This window comes from Prionailurus bengalensis, chromosome B1 (assembly GCF_016509475.1).
Source record: "Prionailurus bengalensis isolate Pbe53 chromosome B1, Fcat_Pben_1.1_paternal_pri, whole genome shotgun sequence".
Lineage (NCBI taxonomy): Eukaryota > Metazoa > Chordata > Mammalia > Carnivora > Felidae > Prionailurus > Prionailurus bengalensis.
Window position 1 is genome coordinate 117,558,844 of NC_057344.1, and position 17,796 is coordinate 117,576,639.

General features: G+C 39.0%; 2 protein-coding genes across 5 annotated transcripts in view; one reads left to right on the forward strand and one right to left on the reverse strand.

The window, feature by feature from the left end:
- GSTCD (glutathione S-transferase C-terminal domain containing) overlaps positions 1-8,784 on the reverse strand; it is a 133,935-nt gene extending 125,151 nt beyond the window's left edge. The window contains exon 1 of the mRNA XM_043571203.1: positions 8,675-8,784. The gene's annotated coding sequence lies outside the window, so the exon portion shown is untranslated. The remainder of the gene's footprint in view (positions 1-8,674) is intronic.
- A 158-nt stretch (positions 8,785-8,942) lies between these two features.
- The window catches only part of INTS12 (integrator complex subunit 12), a 35,846-nt gene continuing 26,992 nt past the window's right edge, over positions 8,943-17,796 (forward strand). For 2 of the 4 annotated variants that reach the window (XM_043571216.1, XM_043571242.1), the window contains exons 1-2: positions 8,943-9,047; positions 17,616-17,780. In XM_043571216.1, the coding sequence (XP_043427151.1) occupies positions 17,625-17,780 (156 nt within the window). In that variant the 5' untranslated portion in view covers positions 8,943-9,047; positions 17,616-17,624. Of the gene's footprint in view, positions 9,116-17,615; positions 17,781-17,796 lie in introns of all 4 variants that reach the window. The other 2 variants (XM_043571233.1, XM_043571225.1) reach the window with 2 other exon arrangements.

Genomic DNA, 17,796 nt, shown 5'->3' on the forward strand with positions numbered 1-17,796 from the left:
ATATTTTGTTTCCCACAGAGAGAATGTTCCATGAGAGAAGAAATTTTGTTTTGTGTACTGCTCTGCCTAAAACAGAACCTGAAGATAGATAGATTAGATAGATAGATAGATAGATAGATAGATAGATAGATAGATAAAATCAAGAAGTATTTGTTGAATGAATGCATGGATACATACACACACTGGTTATTTTAAAGATGCAAACATACACAATCTTGAGATCAAATTATTGATGGGTGTTTTCAAGTCATACCCTTTAAGAATATTGTCAATTATGATGACTCTTTGTTTGATTTCTACATTTCCTGGGTCTAAAATTCCCGTGTTCTAATCCATAAATCACAATTCCAAACTTAACGCTAGATGGCACTCTTTAAAAGCATTCACGATGGAAGGCTGTCATAGGAAGATGGTAGAGGAAAAATTATTTTAAAAGCCTTTAAAGAGTACACCTGAAACTTTCTTTTAAGTGTACTCTGAAATATTAGTGTACTCTGAAATTTAGGAAATCTTAAAAAATACTAAATTTCCTTTATATTCTAAATTCCTTAGTTTTTTTTAATTGAAAGCAAAACAAATACTTTTAAGTGCCTTGGTCCTCAGCTTTTTTGTTAAAGAGCTAATAATTCATTATAACAAAGCAATATAGTAAGTAAAGTGTTGTCTTGGAGAAACTTTTGATAATGCAAGTAATCACTACTATTTTATTTTGTATTTCTTTTATTAAAACATAACAGATCTGCACAATGTTTTGTTACTTCTTTAAAAGATTATCTAGGGAAAAATTATTTCATGTGATTTAGAAGCAACAACTTTTTAACCCATGGAAACCATTTTCTCCCAAGCTTAATTAGCTTTTTTTTATTTTAATTTTTTTTTTTTGCACCTGCAGTTTGCTTTAAAACAAACTATTAAAGGGTGCTTATTAAATCTCACAGGCAAAAGAAACCACCTTTTCTAGGAAACTAATCATTTCTTTAAGGAGTTTGTTCCTGTAAATCTACCGCTGGTAATTTACTGATCTTCTTAATTCTCTCTGCTGATAGTGTGATACTATACAGAAGATCCCTAAATGCTTCAAGAAGCAGATTTGAAAGAAAACATGATTGATTTCCTCATTTGCCCAGCAGTCTAGGAAATAGTAATTATGAGACTAGTCCCACTCTTTAAAAAATAAAAATAAAAACAAAACTGAAAACAATGTCATGCTCTTTTACAACTTGTGATTTAGAAATTAAAAAATTAGAGTACTTGAATTATTTGCTACTTTCCAAGGCATATAGAATAAGTACCTTGAGAATAGGCTTTTTTACATATTTTATAAACTTTTGTCACTGTGAGCACTTAATAAATGCTAAATGTCAACAAAACAGAATAGCAATAACCTGCCCATGGAGATATCTAAAAATTAATGAGATGCCGGAGAGAAAATGCAAAGTACTGTTGATTCTTAACATAATTTATTTTTCCAATATAGATGTTGGTGTGTTGTGGTTTTTTTTCCCCCCCTGGGAGATTAAAAATGTTACTTAATGATCTTGGAGTTAAAAAATTACTCTCCCTGGGCAATTTCTTCCCATTAAGTACTAACGTAATTTCTAAAATAAATATTAAGTATTAGCAAACCTGTACAAATTTGATATATGTTTTTGGCTTGTACTATGTGTTTTTCAAGACAGTGGAACACAGTTTTTAAGTTTGCAAACATCATAGGCAAGAGAAAACCCTCTTCTCTTTTTTTCTTCTCCATTTCTACCTAGAGATTCCTTACATAATTATTTTTATGTCATGAGCTTTAAAAAGGTAGGTACTATAGAATCATCTTTGGGGTTTCCGGGGTTCCTGGGGCAGCTCCTGTTACTCCGTATTACGTTCCTGCCAAGCACAGAAGTAGTGTCATTTGCTCAGCCTTGACAGGTGCCACACTCTAACTACTCCTGAGACAGAGAGAGAAAATAGATGACAAAAACCACAGACTTGGCTGCTAAACAGAGCTGATGGAGGGTACATCTCTTCCCTGGATATGCCAGTTTGTTTGGGAATGCTGCTGAGGAAATAAAAAGGGAAAAGAAAATATTTAAGCCTGATTTTGTTACTTGTGACTCTTCATAGATATTTTTAAACATAACTGAAGCAGTCACAGGTTTAACATTTTAGGCATTTACCTTTTTTTTTTTTTTTTGCATTCTCATTCTAATTAACATATCGTGGTCTTGATAAATTGAAGTATGTCACATATCAAAAGGTAAATGAGTTTCATGGGGTTTTTAAACTCTAAAAGCATTTTACTACTTCACTTCATGCATGTGTATATATAAAGAGAAAGAAAAAATATAATAAATGTATTGAAAATAAGCATACTTGTTCAGAAGCTGAAAAAAAGTTTGAAAGTTTTGTGCTCAAAATTCAAGACTGGATCTATGGCAACTAAATAGTACATAATGGATACATAGGTAAGTTATGTATTACATAATAGGTAAAGACCAAAAGTACACCACTGTAACAAAATATTGTTTTTTTCATATAAGAAATTATCACTATGCATGGAATTTGATAGCTTAATAAATGTTAAATGAGTGAACAAAGAATATAATTCTAAATAATCCTACATACATTTGATTGTCCACCAACTATGTGCTAAACACATACACCTTTTATACATTACTTCTAATCTTCACAATCCTTACAAGTACATTTTAGTTCCAACACATGGATAAGAACTATCCATCAATTCAAAAGCATTAATTGAATCTACAAAGGGATCTTATCTGCAAACATTCAGGAATAGCCATTTTTCTAATATAAATAGAACTGTTTTATACATTTAAAATTTCATAAAGTGAAGCATATGCCTACTTTATTGCAGCAACAATTCCACCAAAGTGAAGCTCATCAGAAATTGTTATTCTAAGCAATTGTGCTGGTCTCAGTAATCCTTGATAAAAACCTGTTCTAATTTTTTTTTTTATGTTTATTTATTTATTTCTGAGAGAGAGGGAGACAGAGTGCAAGCAGGGAGGGGAAGAGAGAGGGAAACACAGATCCTAAGCAGGCTCCAGGCTATGAGCTGTCAGCACAGAGCCTGACGTGGGGCTCGAACCCCCAAGAAACTTGAGATCGTGACCTGAGCCAAGGTTGGATGCTCAACCAACTGAGCCACCCAGGTGCCCCTAAAAACCCAGGTGCCCCTAAAGGCAAGCATTTGACAAGATTTTTGGTAGTTCCTTCCTAATTCTCTTTTTTGGATCCTCCACAGACCTTAGTAATTTGTGGTTCAGTACTTTGGCCTATTCTTAGCTATACTCACTCCTTTGATTATTGGCTTTCAAAGTCGTTTTTATTTTTTTTTATTTTTTTTAACATTTATTTATTTTTGAGAGACAGAGAGAGGCAGAGCATGAGCAGGGGAGAGGGAAAGAGAGAGAGATACAGAATCTGAAGAAGGCTCCAGGCTCTGAGCTATTTGTCAGCACAAAGCCCAACACGGGGCTCAAACCCACGAACTGCAAGACCATAACCTGAGCTGAAATCCCACACTCAACCGACCGAGCCACCCAGGCACCCCACTGGCTTTCAAAGTTTTAATTATGCCACACAATAAGACTTTTTTTTAATGCAACTCATTATACACTGAATAAAACTGAAACAAAAGAATCACAAAGAAATACCCTACTACATGGGATGTATCTGATATTTTTAATTCTGTGCTTTTCTTCCTTCCTTTCATCCTTTTTTTTTTTTTTTTTAAATTTTGGTTAGTATTCAGTAAATTGACTTCACGATCCATTAATGGGCCACAACTGACAATATAACAGTACTATTATTCTAGGTGACCTCCAGCACCATAGGTATAAATATCATCTATGACTCCCAATTTTTATCTCAGGGACACCCTTTCCCCTGAACTTCAGATTCCTATATTGTACTTGACATCTTCCCTTAGACATTTTTCTAAACCTGTTCTTCTCCCATTAGCAGTCCCTTATTGATAAAATGGCAACACCATTCACCCAGATGCTCAGGCCCTTAATTCTGAAGTCTCACTCAACTTGTTTTTTCACTCTAACCTACCATTTCTACTTTTGAAATATATGCTAAATCCAACTTCTTAGCACCTCTACCACTATCAACTAACCTAAGACATCACCAGCTCTTATAAAGACTACTACAAACATCTATTAACTATTTTCTTCCACTCTCCACACATCAGTCCACTCTCCAATTGTCAGAATGATCCTTTAAACACATAAATCAGATCACACCCCTGCTCACAACCATCCAGTGGCTCCCCAAAACACTTGAAATCCAAATTTCCTATCATGGCCTATAGTGTGCCATGACCCTAACTATCCTTTTTCTGACCTGATCCCTTACCTCTGCTCCCTCTTGCCCACCCACTCCTCTCCAGTTCTCCCTGCTGTTCTTGAAAGAAGCCAGGAATGCTCCACTGGAGAATTTTTTTGTGTCTGCTATTCCTTAGGCCTAGTTTGCTCCTTCACTTCATTGAGGTGTCTGAATATTAATTCAAGAACAGACCTTCCCTGACAACCTGAATTGAAAAAGGACTCCCATTACCTCCTAGCCCCTTACCCTTTTCCTTTTTGTAATTTAATTTTTTTTAGAGAGAGCAAGCTAGTGCCTGAGTTGGGGAGAGGGGCAGAGGGACAGCAAGAGAATCTTAAGCAGGCTCCACGCTCAGCACAGACCCAACACGTGGGGCTCGGTCATGAGATTGAGAGGCTTGATCTCAGGACCCTAAGATCATGACCTAAAGCCCAAATCAAGAGTTAGGACACTCAACAGAGCCACCCAGGTGCCCCCCCCCTTTTTTTTTTTGCTTTATAGCACTTATTACCTGACCTTCTATCTCCAATGCTTATCAGTACTCAAACTTTAGTTTAAGAAATGAATGAGTGTACATAAATGAGTATCAGTAATCGTTGTAATGACAATGCTATTAAGAACTTTAGTCTTGGTACATGAGCCTCATTCTTCTTGACACCATTAAATCGAAATGAAGAAACAAGAGGACCTTGGTGAGCTGAACTGGAATAAGTGTAACTAGAATCCATCCAAACTTACAGCTTTTGTGTATACTGCTACTCAGTCAAGAGAGCTAGGAGCTGAAATGGATTCTATACACTTAATAAGTAGAATATTTATACACCAAGAAATATAAAGTAATGGATAAGAGCCTAGACTCTCTGGAGGTGACTAACGGGGTTCAAATCCTGGTTCTGATATTTAATAGCAATATAACTTTTCTGTGCCTTTGCTTCCTCATTTATAAAATGGGGGCAATAACATCAGATTTACCGTATAGTGTGCTGTGAGAACCTAACAATGCCTATCACATTAGTAAGCCTGTAAATAAATACCAGCTATTATTATTCATTTGTAATTTATCTCAAAATTTCTTATCCACTGATACTATTAAAAAACAAATTTTGGGGGCGCCTGGGTGGCGCAGTCGGTTAAGCGTCCGACTTCAGCCAGGTCACGATCTCGCGGTCCGGGAGTTCGAGCCCCGCGTCAGGCTCTGGGCTGATGGCTCAGAGCCTGGAGCCTGTTTCCGATTCTGTGTTTCCCTCTCTCTCTCTGCCCCTTCCCCGTTCATGCTCTGTCTCGCTCTGTCCCAAAAATAAATAAAAACGTTGAAAAAAAAATTAAAAAAAAACAACAACAACAAATTTTGACTGGCAATCCACAAATTATACTTTATACTTCCAAACTTCTCAAGAAAGGTAAGGGATTTTTATTGAATTGAAAAGTTTCCCCTCCTCCACCCTCCCATAAAAAATCTGTTACTGAGGCTAAAAGCCACAAAGTCACAAAATGGTTGAATGTGTAATACCCTAACTTGCATGTTAACTGTTTATATTGTACAAAATAAATAGTTCACCACAGTTTACAGGTATGAAATTACAAATTCATTTTTCTTAAAGATTAAAATTTAAACCCTTTTAATTCCTTACTACATCAAATGTTCAACATTATGAATATTAGAGCTTGGCTTGTGTTTTATGCATTTCACAAAATAACACAATTTGGTTGCAAATCCTATCCCATTTTCTTACTATCTATATGTATAAAAAAGCTTGCTCGGGGCGCCTGGGTGGCGCAGTCGGTTAAGCGTCCGACTTCAGCCAGGTCACGATCTCGCGGTCCGTGAGTTCGAGCCCCGCGTCAGGCTCTGGGCTGATGGCTCAGAGCCTGGAGCCGGTTTCCAATTCTGTGTCTCCCTCTCTCTCTGCCCCTCCCCCATTCATGCTCTGTCTCTCTCTGTCCCAAAAATAAATAAACGTTAAAAAAAAAAAAATTAAAAAAAAAAAAAAGCTTGCTCATACAGGGTTAGACAGCAGCTAATTACCTTAGATACTAAAGGTTAAAAAAGGAAAGAAAAAACCCAAGCTGCTTCAGTCCTCATTACATTATGTACCATGGGGATACATATAGTTAAGTCCTAGAGGACAAAGTTCAATAATTAAAATTAGCTGTTTTCTTATCTGGGTAAGAAGTGCAGAAAAACTGTTGAAAAGTGAAAAAGCTTACTGTAACTTTAGCCATAAGGGAAGTATGTCAGCTCTCTGGTGAATCAGGGAATCATCTTCTGCTACAGAATCATAATGCTTGCAGCTATGTCTGACCTCATAATTAAGGGAGATCACAGCATAAAATACAAGCCTGGGGCGCTTTGGGTGACTCAGTCGGTTGAGCGTCTGACTTTGGGTCAGGTCATGATCTCACAGTTCGTGGGTTCCAGCCCAGCATAGGGCTATGTGCTGACAGCTCAGAACCTGGAGACTGCTTCAGATTCTGTGTCTCACTCTCCCTCTCTGCCCTTCCCCGACTTGTGTTCTCTCTTTCTCTCTCAAAAAATAAGTAAACATCAAAACAAACAAACAAACAAAAAAGCCAGCAAGCCTGAAATAAAATTACTGAATCCCCACAGCAAACAATATCTAGGCTTGTTATGATCTAAATGGTTTAAAACCTTGTATTCTAAGTACTAATCATAACAGGATTCAGTGGGCTACTTTAAATACCTGAAGATAAAAACTTATACTAAGGAATTGTGTATACTACAGATGTTTTAGTTGACTGGTCTATAGAATTTGTTAAGTTTCAAGGTCTGCTAAATTGTTCCTTTTATAGAAAGGCTGATTGGATACTCAGTACTTATTATTTCAAATCAAGGGTAATAACCAAAGCTACATACTAAACACAGGGTTGTTGTTTTTAAACTGTGACAGGCCCACTATTACAGAAGTTCAAGTTTGAGCTTTGCTTAAAGCAGGTAAACATGTAGAAGTGTAAAAAAATAAATAGAAGAACTGATAAAGCAATTCTCAAATCTCATTGATTTCTTCTCAGACTTATTTTTAAAGTTAGACATTTTAGGGGCACCTGGGTGGCGCAGTCGGTTAAGCGTCCGACTTGGGCCAGGTCACGATCTTGCGGTCCGTGAGTTCGAGCCCCGCGTCAGGCTCTGGGCTGATGACTCGGAGCCTGGAGCCTGTTTCCGATTCTGTGTCTCCCTTTCTCTCTGCCCCTCCCCTGTTCATGCTCTGCCTCTCTCTGTCCCAAAAATAAAATAAAAACGTTGAAAAAAAGTTAAAAACAATAATAAAGTTAGACCTTTTAAAATAATGTCTTCAGGTATAACTCAAACATAATTTCACATGAGTATGCTTAAAGCAATCCTTAGTAAACTCCCCACCAGGCATTAAAAAAAAAAAAAAAACTCACATAGCTTAAAGTTTGATTTATTAAATATGACAGCAAATCATTCGGTTGTATTTACAACAAAGAATTTATTTTCACAATATTTAAATGACCATGTTTACAATTGCCACGTCACTAACTCGTGCCAGCTTTTTTTCTCCTTTAATACTGTTTCTATAGATAAGCTTGGAAAAGCAGTATTTTGTTAAATCATTAATTTAGCACAAGATATACTATTAAATGCTGGAATTTCCTTGACATTCAAGAATTTATAACAAGAAATGGAATCCTGGGATTAAGAATAAAAGGAAAAAGACAAGGCACCTAATCTCAAACCAGGTAGTTGGATGGGAAGTACGGGCGTTTCTAAAGCCAAAGCAATTTCCGTGCCAGTTAAACTCAAACTTTCCACACAGAAGTTTAAAACCGAACTGAAACAGTTTTGCTAGTGTAACAGAAACAAATGCCCCCCCATTCACCCCCCCCCCCCCCAGCAAATCCTTTGGAGCAACTGTTAGGCAGTATTCACATACAACTGCTTTCTCCAACCAGGAAGGCATGGAATGGAAAACAAAGTGCCAAAGAGAAAAAAAAGTTAGAGCGTGCCAAAAGGGCTTAAAACTACACTTCGCAGCAAAAGGCAAACGACTCCACAGACTGCTGCAAACAGAAGCTGCTCCATTCCCCCATCAGCAGAGGAAGCCACGTGAATGGCCCTGGGAAATCTGAGAAGGGGCCCGGAACCTCCACCAGCACCCTCACAAGCTGTGGCTGTCAAAGAGGTTGAGGGACCCCAGCACTGGAGAGACATCGGACACTAATTCCACGCCCTTGCCCTTCCCACCACCTCCTCTCCATCCCGCATCGTCAGCCCAGTCGCCTCCGGATGCAAAGAGTAGTCAGGGGGATCGGGGGACTGCGAAGCCGGCGGCCTGAGCGCCCTCTTTACCTGGTCGCAGAGGCGCGGCCAGGCACGGAGGGTGAGCGTGTCAGCGACACGAGCCGCCTGCGCCTTCCCGCCCCGCGCGAGCCAGGTTTCCGAGGCCGCTTCTGCGAGTCTTCGCCCAAGAGGCCACCGGCTGCCAGAGAGGCCGGGGGAGAAACAACAGGCACAGTGTCTTGGAAACAGCCCTGCCGGCCGTCATTCATAATCCGGCGGACCGGAAACCGGGGGTAACGTCACTTCCTGCCGTCGCACAGCCAAAAAGTTTCCCTCCTCACACTGCTGCAGGAACCTTGTTTTCCCCCTCCTCGGAGCCGGCTAGTTCCGGGACCGGTTCGGAAGGGGCCTCCGGGAACGGACGGAGTAGCGGGGCGGAGCGGTGAGTCGTGACGAGCTGCCCGGCTCCCAGCCGCCTCTGGGAGGCTCGAGACCTCCGCGAGGGGCGAGGTGGGAGAGTAGTTCCCGTGGAGTCTTAGTTTCCTCGCTTTTTAGGGGGAAACTTCGTAATTTGCGGGCGGTCGCGTGCCGCAGGCTGACCGCTCTCTCCCTTCGGTGAGGGCTGTGCTTCTTCCGAGTCTGTTGCGGGTTCGCCTATCTAGGGCACGGCCCCAGGGACTAGGTCTCCAGAACCCCGTCTCGGACCTTCCTCGGAAGGTTTTGGCGACTTCTCTATGCAGCTCCCTCTTTCCGCCTCCCCCCTTCCTCGGGCTCCCTCAAAGACCTTCCCTCCGTGCTAGGCCTTCGGTGTGTCATGCTTTGATCAAAGGATTGAGATTCTTTTTTCTGAGTGTCCGCTGTCGCTTTTCAGCTAGTCCGTCACTTGGTTGGTTTGGAATCGTGGTCTTTCCGCTTTCCCTGCATTTCCAGACGTGTCCCTAAGATATCAGTATAACTCAAGGCCAAGAATTCAGTAGAGGAATGAAACGGACAGCATCTTTAAAAAGATTTTTAGTAGAAGGTTGCAAGAGCCTCCAAAGACATAAAAAGGGCAAAGCAGTTTAGGAGATGGCAGCCCTAATATTGCACTCGGTGTGAATGAGTTCAGTTTCCTTTATCTTGTGCACGTGCAGATGATCAACTTTGGATGTGTGTGTGTGTGTGTGTGTGTGTTAAGATTGGCATGTAGGGTAAGAAATGAATATCCAATTTGGGTTGGAGAGATAACAGACGCCCTAGAAAATGACATTTAAACAAAACCTAGTTCATTCAATAAATATTTTTGAGAGTCTAAGTTTCAAACTATGTTAACTGCATAAGACCCTGCCCTCATGGAGTTACAGTCTAGCAGGATTAATGAATTTAAGCCAGGTAAAGGAGTAGGAAGAGAGTATTGCAGGTAGGAACACTGTACAGGTCTCTAGTCAAGACCGAGGTGGTTTTGTTTATTTTGCTTTTTTGATGCTTGTGGGGCTTAGGGGGTTAGGTGCATGGAAGATGGATTTGAGTTTCTTGTTGCTCTTTTTGTAAAGGGACTTTGTAAGTGGTTAGAATTGTGTAGAAGGAGAGAAAAGACCATTACACTTTACTTTGATCCCTAATAATTCTATAGCCATTATTTTTGGTACTTTGCAAAGTAGCAAAGTGATAGGCAAAAAGATAAATGTAGACTCTCCCTCATAAGGTGCTCAGAGTTTTATAGGGAATATAACACTTGTGAGGGAAAAAAAAAGAGTATGATTCAAGGTAGAAAGTCCTAGTACCATGAGAAAGCACTACCAGATATCCTAGGAGGGAGAGATTATTAGTATTTGGGGTGGAGAAGGACATACCAGCCGAGAATAGAGTCCTCATGAGAAGTAATATTTGAACATAGAATTTGGACATCTAAAAATAGGTAAAAAGCTTCCCAGACAGAAAAAGTGAGTAGAGGTGTCAAGGCCAGCTAATGGCTCTGCTGTAAAGAGAATCTGTATATGAAGATTTAAAGTTTTTGTGCCAGTTAGTGAATTGTCTTTTTTAAATGGTAGGCCAAGAGATTAGGCTTTATTTTGAAGGCAGTAGGGAGTTTTAATTTTTGAAGAAGAAAAATAAGAAGGAAAGGAAAATATGTTTCAGGAACATTAATATGTGATTTAGGCCTCAGACCAGATTAACAGAAAGTTGTGTCGTTCATTGAAAAAAGTGCAGGACAAGGAACTTTCGGAGGAAGGTATTCATAATATCGATTTTAGTCATAACTAAATTGGGCAACCAGGTAGACATACCTACTCAGCAATTGGAAATGTGGGATTTGAGTTTAAGTGAGATTGGAGTGGTGAAAAATGTGAAACCATCTGCCTAAAGATGACAGTTAAAAACATGATAAATAGAAGATAACCAAGGAAGAAAGTGGAAGCAGAACTAAAAAAGATAGGTGAGAACAGATACTTGGGCAATACCAAGAGTGACAGGGCTGAAAAGATGAACCAGAGTAAGAGTAGCCAGAGATAGATAGAAGAGAAGAACCAGAAAAGTTAAGCGTAATCGAAATCACGGAGGAGAAAGTTTTTGAAAGAGGAAATGAGTACTATGTATTCACTTGGCCAGCATTTAATGAATACCCACTACCTGCCAGGTACTCTGCTAGGCACACAGTTAACAGCAGCAGGTAAGATCAATCCTGTGCTCATCCTCAGGGAATTTACATTCTAGTGAGAAAGACTGTTTACATAATTAACAGTATAGTAACTATTCCAAACTTCCAGGATGTTTGGGAACAGAATAACAGTAAGACTTCTTATTGTATTTGGGAAGTGTGGGGAAAAAATACTGAGATGTGAAGGATGAATAAGATGGGTATGGGACACTTTCTACTGATGTGCTGAGGTGAGAGCGTATGATATGTTGAAAGACTTAAACTAAATTATGTGACTACAACAGCGAGTGAGGAGTGGGAATAGTCTGAGATACTAGATAGTATTTAATGAGTGTGTACTCTGTGCCAGGTACTCTTGTAACTATTTTACATGTACTACCAGATCATGTAGGGCATTAGAGACCTCGTTAAGGATCTTGTTCTTTAACCTTTGGACAGCAAGAAGTGCAAAGGGCATTTTAACCCAGTGAATAATACAGAAAGATGTGGAGAGGGACAAGAGTGATTGTGGGGAGATTGATCAAGCTAATATGGTAGGCCAGATAATAGGTGGTGATAGCTTGGTCTAGGGTGGTGGTAGCAAGGATTGAAAAAAGTAGATGAATTTGAGGAATATTTAGGAAGTTTGGTGACTGAACACAAGGGTGTAGGGTGAGGGTTCAGGAAGTAGGAAGAGTAGCTGATACTCAGGTTCTGGCTTGAGCAGTGGGGTTAAGTATCATTTGAGAGAGGGAATGCTAGAAGATCTGGTTGGGAGACAGAAGAAGAGGTTATGAGTGGCTCTGTTAGGGACATGTTGAATAGGAGGCACCAGTGAGATACCCATTTAAAGCTGGCATTTGGATCTTGGAAGAGATAGATGGGCCATAGAGATAAATTTATAATTCGTGGCAAAAGAGTATAGATCAAATTGTCTAGCACAGTAATTCTCAAGCTTTTAGAGTGGATCAGAATAACTTTGAAGGCTTAATACAGATTTCTGGGCCCAGAGTTTTTTCTTCAGTTGGTCTCATGGTAGAGACCAAGAGTTTGCATTTCTAACAGGTTCCCAGGTAATGCCTGTGCTTCTGATCCAGATGTCACATTTTGAGAGAAAGGTGTAGAGTGAGACAAGAAGAGACCCAGAACTCACTTAAGTTGAAGTGGAATAGGAACCTACCAAAAGGCTAAGAAAGAAGTAGGAGGAAAAAACAATATCTGTTTACCTAAAGCTATGAATACGGTGGTGAGAACATTTTCACGGATGGAATGGTGGGACAAACGCCAGATTGCAGGATTAAATGCAGCATAAGTAGAAGAATGAAAAAAGGGAGTATAGAATGAAGATGACTTTCTGAAGGAAGTTTTGCTATGAAATGAGGAAGACCGGATAGAAGAGGCTTGAATATATTTAAATGTAAATGAAAAGATGCCAGTAGAATGAGAGAGAGGGCGATGGAGAGGACATAGTAAATAATCCGTAGTTCAGGGTCCAGATGGGGAAGGAAAAGGTAGAATCCAGTTACAGGTAGCATTACATGGAGAGCCACCTCTTCATTTATCAGGTGGGAAAAAGGAAAGGATGGGTGCAGGTAAGTTTGTAGATGTAGTGGCAGGATGTTGATTTAGTTTCTCTCTGACAGCTTTTGTCTTCTCTCTGAAATTGGTGAAGACATCTACTGAGATACTGTAGCAGTTTCAAGGAAAATAGAGAAAGTGTAACTGATCTTGGCAGAAAGTAGGGAAGTGAGTAGAAGCATGATAGGATTGCTAAATTGTATTGAGTGCCTAGATGAGATTGGTGACTCTACAGATGCAGAGTATGTATTCCTCTCAGCTGCATTTAAGAGTTTGGGTGCAGGCAGGGAGAAGATAAATAACAGGATGGATGGCTACAAAGTAGATGAAATTATAGGACTGTAGAACACAGGTGTTTAGAGAAGAGAGTCTTTGAAAACCTGGACCATGAAATATAGGACAGGAAGTAAAATGACATACTGTAGGGGTGTCTGGGTGGCTCTGTTGGTTAAGAGTCCAACTTTGTCTCAGGTCATGATCTCACAGTTCGTGGGTTTGAGCCCTGCGTTGGGTTCTGTGCTGACAGCGCAGAGCCTGGAGCCTGCTATGAGTTCTCTGTCTCCCTCTTTCTCTCCCCCTCTGCCACTCATGCTCTGTCCTCTGTCTCAAAAATAAATAAGCATTAAAAAATTTTTAATGACAGGGGCGCCTGGGTGGCGCAGTCGGTTAAGCGTCCGACTTCAGCCAGGTCACGATCTCGCAATCTGTGGGTTCGAGCCCCGCGTCAGGCTCTGGGCTGATGGCTCAGAGCCTGGAGCCTGTTTCCGATTCTGTGTCTCCCTCTCTCTCTGCCCCTCCCCCCGTTCATGCTCTGTCTCTCTCTGTCCCAAAAATAAATAAACGTTGAAAAAAAAAAAAAAAGTTAAAAAAATTTTTTTTAATGACATACTGCAAATAAATCTAGATGGATAGAAAGAGGTAGGAAAAAGAGATCACTGTTTAGTGGGAATTTCTGTGCTATATGCGTTTGCCATAGATGATTCCTATCATGAGCTAAGAATTCTCACTGAGGATTGGAATTCTAAAAAACAAGTCCTAGGTGTGTATATATATGTAAATAGATATATACAGATACAGATACATGAAAGAAACTTAATGCTTTAAATGTAGAATTAATTTAAAGTCTAGGTGTTGCTTTAAAAAAAAGAATGTCAGAAAATTAGTAATTACTACTTTAAAAAATGTCAATAACCTAGGAATGGGATAATAGTGGTATTGGTGGGAGTGAATTCTTAGCTCTAATCCTCAATAAGAATGATATATGGCTCTTTTCCAGTCTGTTTTGGTCATGGATTTTGGAATATACAGGGAAGGAACTATATAAAAGTTAACATAATTTGGTACAACTCCAGGAAAATATTTTTGGTTATAATAATAAAGGAGATAAATTGAGAAATTAGTTGCTGACCTCTTTAAGGACTTCAGTAGCTGAAAAATAAATTTTACTATGTGTGCATTTGTCCATAAGAAAGGAGAAGTAATAGAAACTAGAGAAAGCAATATAAAAGGGTGAGGAGGGGCACCTGGGTGGCTTAGTCGGTTGAGCATCCAACTCTTGATTTCAGCTCAGGTCATGATCTCACTGTTTTGTGGGTTTGAGTCCTGCATCCTGCTCTGTGCTGATGGTGCAAAGCCTGCTTGGGATTCTCTCTCTCTTCCTCTCTCTCTGCCTCTACCCGACTTGCACTGTCTCTGTCTCTCTCAAAATAAATAAATAAACTGTAAAAAAAAAAAAAAAGTGAGGAAAAGTAAGATAGAAAACTAAAATATATAGGATAAAACATGTAACTGAGTGTTTTATTTTAGGCCCAAATACTGTTTTCTGTTTGATGTGGGAAAGAAGTTGAGGCAAGGAGGTGCCAATAAGGAGAAAGCAGAGGGAACTAAGAAACTGGAGGCCTCTATAAATTCAAAATGCAGGTGGAACGCAAGGAAAGAAATGGGGGACAGGGGGAGGAGACAAAATAAAGGAAGGTTGAGGTTGACCTGGTACCTTGAAGAGGTTCCTTAGTGAAAACAGTGGAAGAGATAAAAAGATACAAGATTGTAGTCAAAAAAAGGAGAATAATTGTGGCTACTTTCAGGCTTTGGTGGCTGAAGATGAAGCTCTTCGGGATTGAAGGTCTAAGTAAACTAGGAAGCTGGAGAAGATCATCAATATAGATGCTAAAATTGCCAGAGATGACAGTGGGGAGAAGTAAGAAGATGAGCCTAGTGCAAATGTTCCATACCTTAGCAACCAGGAAGGTATAGGTATAGATTTCAAGGGAAGATGTTGATAAATGGTGGCCATGGAATGTTTCTCCAAAAGCAGCTATATGGAATAAGGTCTCTGTAGACCTCTTTGCTCTTTGAGTAGGAAGTCGAAGGAGTACCACTTGGGAGACCATGGTAAAAAGGAGATGTAGCGGGGGAAATAGTAAAGGTAAAGAGATGCAAGGAGTGCTTGAAAAACAAGGTAGAAAATATAGGGGAATATGTAGATAATGAGTAGGGACTAGAAGATTATGGGCAGCCAGCAGTGAAGTTATTGTGGAGGGAGGGAAGGGCTTAGCTGAATGAAAGTACTGGAAGGCCTTTCTACGGAAAGGTAGTTTGTACCTTAAGCAGCCTTGATGTATACATAATAGGGAAAGGAAAACTAGCAGTTGCTGGATAGACTAAAGCAGTGGCCTCCAAACTTGTCTCATCATTCCCTGAGCACACTTCATTATATGTGTTATCAATTGTATGTCTACACTGCTATCACTCTGTGTATTAATAGCGTATTTTTAATAAAAAATTAAAAATAGAAATTCTTATATTTTTTCCCTATATTCCACTATTAAGACCTTTGAGACATGTTAGTAATTTAGGGCATGGGTACAAAGCCTATTCAGTTTTATAACTGCGGGATCATATAAAAAGAATGGATTCCAAGGTTCCAGTTGGAATGTTGGTGTTGATGACATGACTTCTGTAGTCTTATAAGCTAGGCACTGACTCTTGTCACCTAATCTGTAATGCAAACCTTTTGTCTGTGATTATGGAAATACGTAACAGTAAATACCTTGCTTCTGGTTTCCAGCATAGAAATTTCAAGTAATTGTTTTTCTAGTATATTGGAAGGATTCTTCTCTATATTAGCCCTTTGGTCAGCACCTCGTAAAACAGATTGTTCTGGATAAGTAAATGCTGTGCTTTTTAACTATAAAAAGTTTGGTCAATAAAAAGGTTAGGCCATATTCCCCTTGAGCACTCAGGAGGAATGGCAGGTTTACTCTTTTCATCATGGACATTTTAATGAGATATTTTCTCCAGAAAATATGTATAGTAATCAGCCTATACCATGAGTAAATTTAAAAAAAACCTTTCTGTACCTATCGTCTACATAGATGATGTATGTAATAATATAGTCTTAAGTGACAGATTGCTTCTCAGTTTTCATTAAATTACTAATACAACTGTTTGAGGTAGATAATTGTCCTTTTAGTATTGGCTTTGGGATTCATGGATGATTCAGGTGTTTCATTAGAGTACGGAATTTGACAATAATTTTGAGGCTATCAGAAAGGTATCTAATACCGTCTTGAAAACTAAAAAAAAAAAAAAAAAAAAAGCCTGTAGGTGTGGGGGTGTGTTGCCTGTCAAAGTTGGAAAGGGACTGGGGAGAAGTAGATGGGGAAGGAACAAACAAAATTCATCTTTAGTCTGAACTTTCATATGCCAAGATTCAACCTACAGCAAGCTTTAATGGCTTTATAAACCCCTAAAAATGAGAGATTACTGTGGAATTGCTGATAGATCTTTAACTCTAACAGTACATGTGTGTTGCATTATTACAATATTAACCTCAAGGATAGAAGACAATTTCAAGCCCTAGAATATTGACCAAAGGATTGAACACAAAGTATACATTTTTATTTTAATAATTCCTTGCCTGCAATAATATTTGAAAAAGTGACACAAGAATTAGAACCACATGATAGCATTGGTATTAGCTGAAAACAAAATTTTTTAATGTTTTGGAATTTCATAAGCCTTTGATGTACATCTTCAGTGTATTTTAAGCTAATGACACGGAGCATTATCACAGGCCCTATGGGAGAGATGTTATATTATGTATATAAATTATATTATGTATATATAATTTTTTGGTAGTAACTATGGCACCATTCCTCAGAGACCTTGCTTTTTAAAAGTAGGTTAATGCATGAGATACCACAATCTAAATGTAGTCCAGTAGATTATCTTAGTATGTTTTCTGAGGCATTCAAGAATGGAGTTGAGGATTAAGGAGATTTAAAAAAGGTAGTTGAAGTAAAAGTTGCAGCAATGACCTTTAGCTCATCACCTGATGTTTCCTTTAACCATTGTTCTTGGGCCATGCCTTGCCGCCTCAAATCTTTTTTTTTTTTTTTTTTTTTTTTTTTTTTTTGGTAATGGAAATAAGGTTTGAGAGAAGAAATTTTGACATATGGTAAACCTGACCTAAACACATCAAGTTCCTGTACACTGAACTGTAAGCGTATATTTTAAAACCCTGAGGAAGGTGCTCTGTGGCAGGGAGGAGCTTATCTGCATTTCAAATTCAGGATTTGAATTTGAATTTGAATTCAGGGTCTGGATACACACAACACTGATAAAGTTCTTGCTTCAGGGGAAACGAATTTGGTAGGAATAACAAGGAAATTTACTTTTCTTCTGATGTTTCAGATTTTGTATAATGGGCACAGTATTACCTATTCTAAATAAAAGAACCTGATAGATAAACTTTAACATTGATAATTGCTCATTGTCTCTAAATTAATCCCCCCTCTTTCTTATTTTCTTCAGGTGTTTGCAATGGCTGCTGCTGTGAACTTGGAACTTGATCCCATTTTTTTGAAAGCACTTGGCTTCTTACATTCAAAAAGTAAAGATTCTGCAGAAAAGCTAAAGGCACTGCTTGATGAATCTTTGGCTCGGGGCATTGATTCAAGTTACCGTCCATCTCAAAAGGTACCTGCAAGAATTA